The sequence below is a fragment of the Scomber scombrus genome, chromosome 7 (assembly GCF_963691925.1).
Source record: "Scomber scombrus chromosome 7, fScoSco1.1, whole genome shotgun sequence".
Lineage (NCBI taxonomy): Eukaryota > Metazoa > Chordata > Actinopteri > Scombriformes > Scombridae > Scomber > Scomber scombrus.
The window spans coordinates 8,682,379-8,693,474 of NC_084976.1; the positions used below are offsets into that span (position 1 = coordinate 8,682,379).

Here is an 11,096-nt window from a genome sequence, read left to right on the forward strand (position 1 = left end):
ACCAAAACCAATTTACTATTATTGGTGAGTGACCGCCACAGCAGAGGAAATTGCAGCTGTGATTCAACAGCAGAGAAGACGGACTGTGGGCTAATATTTGCTGCACTAGTTGAGGCTGTTTTTGAGCATCACAGAGGGAGGGATCCTATCCAAGGAGGGGTCGGGGGTTTGGATTAAGGAAGTTTGGCTCTACTTAGAACATTTTCATTTAGACGAGGCAAGAAAGTAGCTCTCTGTTCAGCACCACGGCAACGCGAGACAAAAGCAATAACAGCCATAACTGCATCCTTCTGTGGCCTTCTGCTTGAATATGAATTTTTCCTGGCGTGGCTCACAGAAAATCAAGTCTGGTGTACTATGACTGATTTATACCTACTTACTGTTATGATACTCTTATCAAAAATTATTCATTTATTTTTATTTTCTATCCTTCAGCAGCAGAGAACACATTCTTTTTGAGCTCTGCTGCTTTCCAGACATGCACAAGACATTAAAGAAGTCCATTCAAATAAGCTCAATTCCCTCATTCATCAACATCAGTGAATACCCTGATGAAGTGAATGACCCTGCAACAACACAAAACTTTGCACAGACATTAGTAAAAGCAACCCCAGATGTGCCCCACATGATGAAAATACAAGTGCTGCTCGGAACAGTGAGTTTCAGAAGCTTTAGATGCAGCTGGTATCCAATATTGTGTTTGCCAGACTAAGTTCAGACCTCTGTTGAGTCTGCCAAATAAACAGTGGCATCTACAGCTGTTTCAATCCTCCAAACTTAGAGAAATCTTCCAAGATGAAAAAGCAAGCTTTACTGGAGAGAAACACTTTTTATTGACAGTTACTACGCCCTAATCTCTATTAAATTGGAATTAAAATATAATGTCACAGTTAACAAAACTTGAATATATCACTAAAACAAACTAAATGCTAAATTCATCTTCTTAAATAGCTGCAGATTTACTAAAAAGTGTTTTATATTTTATGATTTTTATTGGCATTTTTGGCACAGCAGTTTCTAGGACACTTTAACAGCTGCCTCTCTGTCCATTTTCATCTTGTGTTGCAGCTGTCATTCTAACATCACCTGTAAACTATCATATTCTCTCGTCTATCTCAGCGACTGGCACATCACTTGACCACCTCCCATCACGGAGCACTTTGCTTTAGAAATAGGTCTTTTTTAGCATGTAACTTCACGTCAAATGATTCCCTTTTTATCTCTGTCACAGTGCAGAGCTGCTCTGGTGAAACATCAGCTAGATTCATATTTTCTAGCAGGACTAGCCGTGTGTTTTTACTCTGTGTAAACTTCTTTGTGAATGAAACTCGCCCTCAAACTGTGAGGAACATGGGAGCCTTCTATGGAAAATTTGGGTTTGTGTATTATGGTAATGACCATATCTCATCACCTCATGAACAGGTGATATTCATCAAGCTGAAACGAGCGATTTACAAGTAGTTCAGGCAGGTAATAGAGTTTGTTGAATCCCACTTGGAACACATATACAAGCAAACTTCCAAAGTGAGAGAGTCGTAGGTTAAAAATATGAAAATATCTTGCATGAGGCTCATTGTCATCAACTACAGTTGGTCAAATACACTCTTCACTTGCACCAAATTTAGGTGAAAGCTGAAGAGGCGGTTTCATTTTCCCAGAAAGCAATGTGTTTGTTTACCTCACAGACTAAACTTATTGCAGCAATAAGCGCTTCAGCACTGTCACCTCATACCTCCATTATCTCTGAGCTTTCCAGCTGCACTTTGGCAACTGCACTAGTGCTGAAAATCTTGTGGTGCTGTGCTCAGTGTTGTATTACAGCATCTCCCTGAACTTGCCGGTCAGCAACCAGCAAGACACATTAAATATGAGACGTTCTGTACAAAAGTCTGAAAGCTGAAATCCTGACAGTTAAGAGCGCTGACTAGAAGGTTACACAGAAACAGAAAATATTAGCCAATGACTCAAATATTTGGTTTGATTGATAATGTCTGATTTAATTACTTAAGCAGAACTACTCTCAATGTGCCTTTCACAAGGCTTAAATCACAACAGCTCCAGTTTTTATGGGTCTATCAGTAAACAGCAACTGGAAGCAGATTTTCAAGATTTCAATATAAACTCCATTTTATTGTTATATCTGTGACTGCATACACGGCTGTGCTGTACTTACCTTATCATTGACCTCATGTTCTCTGAGGTGCTTCTGCAGCTGGCTCTCAGTGGTGAAGATCTGAGAGCATATTGTGCACTTCTTGTCCTTGAATTCTCCATCGCTGAAACTTTCCGCCTTGCTTTCACTTGGATCCGCATCTGATGTGAAGTACGAGAGAGAACACTTCAATGTCACGATTTAGTTGGAGAGGCTTTCTCCTGACGAGAATAGCTGGAAGAGATGTGACACAGTACATCTGCCAGTATCCTCTTCAATTACACGGAGGTGCTGTGTTCAGAAGCTTTATGCTTTTAAAAAATGTCTCAGAGGTTTGCAGCAGTCAAACAGTTACTGTATGCTTTTATAGAGACAATCATATGATAGTCTTCTTTCCAAAGTAGTGTTGAATGTTGATGTGATACATACTGGGGATTCAGTCTTTCTCAAAATGAGGGTACTTGTGGGAGTTCTGGTATGAAGTGGAATAGGTTAATCTTGTTATTACATGAATTATAACAAAGCTTTGAGGATTATGGCTTTTCCTCTAATGGAGGATTTTATTTCTGACCTGCTATTGAAAGCTGATAATGATCAAGGCTCACAATGCATGGTTCAACAACAAGCCCTGCCCAATTGCCCGGGACGAGTAAATTGCAACATCAGGCTAGTAAATCTAGTAGTTACTCGCTTGTGTGATTTTTTCATCATTGTTATATGAATAAATCAATACTGATATTGTATATCAATATCATGGTATGAGACTAGATATCGTGTTAGATACTGGATAACATAATACTGTGATATGGTATAAGTGCCTTCCCCTTGCTCACATTACAAAATATTGGCACATGCCATTGGCCAATCAAGAATTGAGTAGGCTAATTGTGTGATGTGAGAAACAAACATCTTTCAGGATTATGTGAGCACTGTCAAATAGAGGAGTCGGTGGAGCAAGTAATGTTCAACTGTCATAAATGCTCTCCAGAACAAGAAACATTAAAGAGGGTAATTTAGGAAGCTTTAAGTAGAAGAAATGAGCCAAAAACTGTATTTGCCATTGAGTTAGGGAGTCTAATTCCATTATTGGAAAGAAACTGGGCTGATTAATAGAATTGTGTTCAGTGATATATAGAGGATTTGTCCTACCATTTTCAACATGCAAGAATGCAAGAACATCTATGCCACTCTGCCTACTTTATGAATCAGTTACTTAAAGGTTAAAACATGCTTATTAACTTTAGTCTTTATTGTTATTTGTTAACAGCTAATAAATAAAATAATTTGTATGGGGTAAGTAAACATTGACTTGATGCAAGTAGATTTATGACCCATTTGAAAGACACACACACCAAATGTATTAAAGTATAAACGTAATGATCAAAGTAAAAGACTAAATGATTGGGTTCCTGTCGTTTCATGTTTGCATTTTGTTTTTGACGTGACAAACTGTTCATGGTGTTCAACACACGCCCATGTTTACTGTCACCTTCGATGGCTTTGCTAGGACAGTTTGCTAACGTGTTCAATAGGAAATAACAACTCAAATTAAAAACATGAACGTAACGTGACATTGTGTTGAGTGTTTTGTTGACAACCACAGGTTACATCCTCATGCGGAATCACACGATAACGTACCGTTTAAGTTAGCGGACATATATCATCATAACTGAGCTAAATGTGCAATAATGTATTCCGAAGATGGCATAGCAATGCTACCAAACTGAATGCATTCAGACAACACATTAGATGCGCAGGTATTAATGTGGATGTGGCAACTTCTTCCATACATGACTGGACAAGAGCCGCTTTGGTCTTACAAGCGTTCAAAAATAACAATGGACAACATTTTTAGCGTGTTAGCCTCGAAGCTACACAGCAGCTAAGCGGAGCTAGTTAGCAAAACACAAGCTAACGGCGAATTGCTGATAAAAACAACACTAAAGTGCAAAAACCGTACTTTAACTTAACGCTTCACAACACCGAGGTTCTTCCCCTCACGGACACCAATTTAGACTGGAAGCCAATAAGAAGAGCCACCGAAACGTTATTAATATCATTCCGCCTCAATCACTCCTTCGCCGCACAAAGCAAAGCCCACCCGCAATACTATATCCGGGGACTATATACACTACATTGAAGTGTTATTATATAAGGCGCAGAAATGTTTGTCCAAATAACACCGGGTTATTTGGATAGATCATAGTCTCTATTTTTTATTCGCTGCATTTTGGTACTTGTTACCTGTTTCGTCGTTGCTTTTAACTCTCAGTTTGCGAGGCCGGCCCCGCGGCATAGTTCCAGTACTCAGGGCGGGTGTGCTGTGAACAATTTGCTTTTCAAAATGGCGACTCGGTCATCTGTGGACAGCAGCGTAGCCGTGAAGACACACAGCTGCACGGAGTAGGGAGACATCTACCGTCTGCTTCTTTGTACATGAGGGTCTACAGGTGCACACCAAAACAACCACATATTTTTCTGTCTAACCAATAAGTGATGTTACTGCATAATTCTGAATAACGGATTAATTAAAAATTAATTGCTAATGTGTACACCGTAGTTTGTTTCTTTTGTCCACAATGTGATTGCATTGATTTGCAAACTTGCCAGACATAAGTCATGAACATACAAATACTTTTGTTAATTTTTTTTTTTAAATATTTTTTTTAATGACAGTTTAGACAACTATACAGTAACCTAAAGTTGTACTATAACTTAGGCAACGCTCAGTGGCCCCTAAGCCTCCATCGTATGAGTGAAAGTTTATTTCAATCATGCATTATGAACAATCATCATACATGTTTACACCAATACATTTCACAAAGTAAAATTCACACAATCAATAACTGAAAAATGAACAGGCTGAAACTCAACTCATTTTTGCCTATTATAAACAGTCTATAAAATAACTCAGAATATCAGCAGTATAAAAGAAGAAAAACAAAATGTACTCAAAATTCTAATCCTAAAATTTTCCCTAAGGGGGCAATAAAGTATACCTTATCTTATCTTATCTTAATTGTTCCCCGATATGAACCATTAAAGCATATTACAGATAGAAAGACAGAACAAAGAGTGGTAGCCCACTGCATTATTACATGTCATGTCTACCCGTACCTGTCTTGTAGAGTTGCCCTGTGTCCAAAGTTATGAACCCAAATAGATTTGTGTTTAAACAGAGGATTATAGAGGTCCACAAAGTAATTTTGCCCTGGGGATCCACAGCAGGTTAATCTGGCCATGTTAAAAAGTTGTTTAAAGTAAATAATGGTTTAAAAGTGAACATTCAAATAGTGAAAACTAAAGTGAAATATGCCAATTAAATAACAAGCCTTACTCCAAAAAACTGTAATTGTCAGGCAAGCTAAATGCAATATTGCAGATATTAATAAATACAGTTAATTTGATCTTATTTATCATATACTACATTGCTGCATTACACGCAAGCAAGCACGCACGCGCACACACACACACACACACACACACACACAGACTATACTACAAATCCTATGAGGAACATTATTGGAAAATCCTATTGGTGCTATAGGACAGAAAATACCTCAAAGTGTATGAAACTTTGTATTGATTGCCGGTGATATATTGCTTATTTATAGATCTATATTTGCTATATTTACACAAAAAAACAAAAAGAAAATACCATAAGGTACTGTGTGATAAGATGACCATAGACTCATCAATGACACAGCTCAAGTCTGATGTACATTGTAAAATAACTTGAAGTTTACTTGGCAATAAACTCTTTTTTCTGTTTTTCTTATTAATACCAGCAGAGGGAGGCAGTGAGTTATGAATGGCTTTGGTCATTGAAGGCCCAATAATCCTTGAGAACCATCGAGGTGACTGTGCTGATGAAATAGGATTGGTCATGTTGAAGGCTATGATACTGATCTCAACTGCCTGAAAGACTGTGTTTCACTTACATCATATCTCCTCTGTGTCTGTGAACACCTCATTTCAAATGAGTATTGTTATTATAATTAGTATGTTCATCTGGTGACTATCCTAACACTTGAACTTTATTTTACATTCCAACTGAAAGACACAGAGGCAGCACACACAAACACACAAACATGCATACGGGATGACTAAGGTCATGTAAAAGAGTATGGTAATCCTTTTTACTGTAATCACATGATCTTAAATTCTTGTCTTTGCCTGTTTGTACTCTGGTGTTAGTATTGATGACAGAGCTTTCATACATTCATAATGACAGGAAGTCAAGAGAATGCATGTTTCCAATGGACTCTATTTATGGAATACAGAGCATTAGGGAGCAGAGCAGTGTTTTAAATTAAGGGAAGAACAATAGAGTATGGATTGGGGAAAAAAACACACTAATAATTAGTGTAGGTTAATTGATTCGACTAGCGACAAAATCTATATAAATTCCACAAGGTTCCGACTGGTCTTGGAATATGATTGAGTTTTGAGATGTGCATTGCAGAAACTCAGAAATTCATTTGATTTTAATCTGATCTGAATTGTACAAATCACTATCCAGGAATACAGCAGAATCTTCTAATGTTTGTCTTGTTAGGAGAACATTCACAAACAGAAAGCAGTCTGACTCAGTAATAAAAGTCATGGGACCAGCATGGAATGTTTTGCTGTGGGGGCCACCTTGGCCCGCTTTGTTGTAAAAGACCTGTTACTAAAAATTGTCCACAGTGAGTTTCTATGCTTTTCATATCAGCACCAGTATATTCATGTGTAATCGATTATAATTCAATCCTCACCAATTGCCATGAAATGTAATTTGTTGGAGGACCTGTTTGTTCCAGCTGACGGACCACAAGTTACTGTTCTCGATGTCATCACTTTTTCAGCGGTCGCATTGGAAAAAAGACATTTTCCACTTCACATTATTATCCAGTTCAAACTGCTAGTGGAATTGTTTGGTGAGCTAGTAGATAATTGACTTCAAGTATTCCATTCAGACCACAGTGTCCAGAATTGGATACAGCAGGCTAAACATAGCACATGTGCCATATAATGGAGTGTTTACAGTGGTTTCCAGTACGAATCCAGTGGTACAAACAGAGAATAAAGCCAGTTTACATTTCTGTCTAGTTTGGGATAAAACAAAAAACAGACATCTGAACAGACAAAGAGAAGAACACTACCTAAACTCAAGGTTCCTCAAACAGGATCTAGCCCATTGCACATTTAGCGTCATTTATCACCTCATTTATCATGCCTATAAATAGATTCTCATCTGTTATATGAATTCATCTTCTGCTGGATGTATAGAAACCTCATTGCCCCAGCAACATTTCTTGCTGTTACAGGCCTACAGGTGGGAAGCCGTGACTCGTTGCTGCGTTTTTCTTTGTTTCCAAAAAGGGGAAGTCAGCCCCTTTGACTTTTAGTGAATAAGCAACCGACCAAGTGCATGTTCATTGTGTAAGAACATCTGTTCCTGCAATGCCGCCAGTTACTCTGCCTGTCCCCTCACGGCTGCACAGGCCACTGATCTCACCACTGAAAACAAAAGACTGGACATCACTATGACCTTGTGGGATTGTCCACGCCCCACTTTTCCTCCCTCTCCTATTTTTTTTTTTCTCTTTTTGCTCTATGGTCTGCTGTCTTCCCTCTCGCTGCAGTCAAGAGGAGAGTGATCAATCATTAAAATTGTCATGGGCTCTGGGAGTGAGATTGTCAGGGAGCCCACCTCTCCCAGAGACACGCTAAACTCACGTGGTGAGAAAAACCTGCTGAGACTGAGAGAGCTGTTGTTGTTGAGTCCTGTACCTAGCCTTGTCATTCATGCTAACAAGCCTCACCAGCAACACCGACATCAGTGACACTGGCAGCGCCTTTCCACAGACAAGGCTAGACATGAGTCAGACTTGAAAATGGGGTGCTTGTTTTTCAGCACTTCGCAGATGAGGTATCTAAGAAAGTGAAGAACTCCTTTGCAATTAAAGATTAATTTCACGCAATCCCTCAGCAATCAGAAGCTTCGGTTGCATTTTAGTGACATCAGATTATTCAAAGTCAGAACAGAGACATCGGCTGTCTGAATGGTGCCTTTGCTGATTTTGGCTTGTATATTTTTTTTCTTTTCTTTTGTAACCAAGACATTGTTGTCTGTAGTTTCACCACCACCTCACACAGAGGCAGACAAAGACAAAGTCTGACTCCCATCTCAAACAAAGGATCAATTCAGACACAATATTCTCCATATGTAGCACGAGGCCAGGCTATGAATCCTCGATGACGGGGGAAACGGGTGACAGGTCTTAAGATGACCCTTGGAACGACCTTGTTCAGTAACATTTCACATCCTGCCAGTGTTTGCTTCTCCCAGGTGTGACACAATCTCCCCCTGCGCTGTCAGAGAGCACTGTCCAGATCCATGAAACCAATCATTCTTCGGCATCGTGGAAACAGCATTTGACAGCCGTGGTCACCATGGGCGTCCTCCCCTGTGACCACCCTCAACAGGGGACCAGGGAGGTAAGGCCATGCTCAGCAACACACCAAGGGCTGCTTGCTGTCTGCCTTAGTAAAGAAGCGTTTGACCATGCAAAGGATTTGCATGTTTTTGTTTTTTTGTTGAAAATTCAAGACATGATGAGACCTTAATCATTATTAAATATTATTGCTGTTACAAAAAGCCTGCAAAGACACACAAAAAAAGAATATGAATAAGAATTCAGCAGAGTTTGCATTTAACATATCACAGTCAGTAACTGAAACACTGGAATTCATAAGAATTACAATGAGATCTCGCATGCAGGTTAAAGTAAAGCATTGTGTGACAGAAAAATGTGTGTGTGGTAAGAGGCTATATGACATATAAAATACATGCAGGCAAAAGGTTAGAACTAGATGTATTCAATCTAAAATAGCTGGTGTGGGTTACAGATAAGGGCTTTTGGCACAGTGAAGAGTTAATAACAGAGGTGTGAACATGTATTATATACTGTGCTAAATATGTATATGTACAGTGTCCTGGTATTTAGATATTGTGTGTTGTAATACCTGCTGTAACACAGAGCTCAAAATAAAGTCAAATAAATGCCTTCAGATGTGACAGATTTAGTGTGATAACTATTAGACTGTGTTTCAACCACCCATTGTTGCATATTGGTTTGCCTCTGCCTACCTTTGTCTTTTGTCTTGTGCAATTCACCGTCAGCACACTGTGTAGAGGGATGTGGAGATAAGGGAGTTGTTTCTGCATATCTACCATTTAGCCTCCCACTGGGTGCTATAGGGAAAGGAGGTGGGAAGGAGAAAGAGGGAACAAGGATTACACAAACAAAACCATGCAGCCGAACAAAAAGCTGCATGCATTAATATACAAACTAACTCTCAACTGCTCTAAAATGAAACCCCAACTCGTGGTCAGCTGGGCTCGAAAGATGAAATAGCATTGCAGGAGTGTTTTGTAATCAATAATGCATGGCTGCCCATCTTCGGAAAAGAGAAAGCCCTTCCAAACACACCAGAGGCATCAGACACTTTTCATTTCATGCTGAAGGTCAGCAGAGCAGCATTGACGTCCCAACAGTACATACAGCTACTTTATACGTGGAAGTCAACACGTAGAGGAAATCATTTTGAAATGATCTCTGTCCACATAACACAGATGTTCACATGCTGTCATGAAGTGACACTTTTAATTAATGAGAGCTTGAAACGCTTATTCCAGTTTAGATGGAAAAAATATGGTATTCAGCTCCTCCTAATTATTATGTCAACTTATTTATTTTAGCGTTAAATGTGATGACAAAGCCTTGATATACTCATCTTCAACACTCCTCAATGTTTCCAGCACTGGCCATCTGTTCAGTCCAGATTACTGTTAAATATTAATCCCTCTCCATCCTTACTGCATTATGACATTATGCTCATCACCTGGTTGGGAGCCATCGTCTGTATCGATTTCCCTCCGGCTTCCACACATCTGGATGTTAAATTATTCTGACCGCAGCACAGCCTCTCCTCTCCTCAACCACTATAAATACAAACATGCATACACACTCGTAAAAAGAAATACTTTCCCCACATGCGCACACACACACAAGCACACACACAAACACAGTCATCCTTTGTACACACAGTGCACACTCATCTGTGACTGCCTGAATGCAAATGCACATATACAGTAAACATAAACACAGATACCCTTCCCCCACCTTTTAGTGACACAGATACAGAGTACATAAAATGTGTAGGTATATTTGGATGCACATAATGTGAACACCTGTGTGCGCACACAGGCATGCAAAAGCATCATATCTGACTGTAAAAGCCAGAGCGCTGAGCTAATGCTTATGCACTGAGGATGACGTCTAAGGATAATCAGCTTCCTACCACATGAAGCCATGGCCCCCATGACCGCTCAGATCAATTAGACACCATTAAAGGCTGGTCCCAGAACAACCATGGAAACTTCCTAATGCCCCCCCCCCCTGCATGGTGCTAACAAAATCCATCTTCTCCCTTGCACAAACCTAATTACAGGTAGGGATGCACTGTGTGAGATGAAAAGCTGGGAGACGCTTTGATGGATGGTGGGCTCCTGCAAAACAGAGCAAACAGGTAATTAACATGACAATAGGGATGGAGCAGGGGGTCTCATACAAAGACACAAGGGTGGTGGCGGGGCTGTGGGAGCAGAGGTGTGCATATGTGTATTTTGTGTGTGTGTTCGGTGGAGTGGGGGGAGGGGGAGAAAAAGACACCAAAGTGCAGAAATAAAGGGAGATGAGGATGAGATCTGAAAACTTTGATGTGTTGCATAATCCTTTCACCACGCATGTTACGGCGAGGTGGAATGGATAACAGCCCAGCAGAGAATGACCAGACGCTCAAAAGAGGTGTTGAAAACTCACGCCAAGATAAATAATGTATCTTCTGACAAAGTATACCTCATCAATTATTCATTGCAGCATATTTATGGGTGAAC

General features: G+C 39.8%; 1 protein-coding gene across 2 annotated transcripts in view; it reads right to left on the reverse strand.

Moving 5' to 3' along the window:
• Positions 1-4,448, reverse strand: part of LOC133983666 (zinc finger protein 236-like) — a 53,670-nt gene extending 49,222 nt beyond the window's left edge. For both annotated transcript variants that reach the window (XM_062422822.1, XM_062422820.1), the window contains exons 1-2: positions 4,397-4,448; positions 2,174-2,313 (exon numbers count right to left, since the gene is read on the reverse strand). In XM_062422822.1, the coding sequence (XP_062278806.1) occupies positions 2,174-2,313; positions 4,397-4,448 (192 nt within the window). The remainder of the gene's footprint in view (positions 1-2,173; positions 2,314-4,396) is intronic.
• Between the last annotated feature and the right edge of the window lie 6,648 nt (positions 4,449-11,096).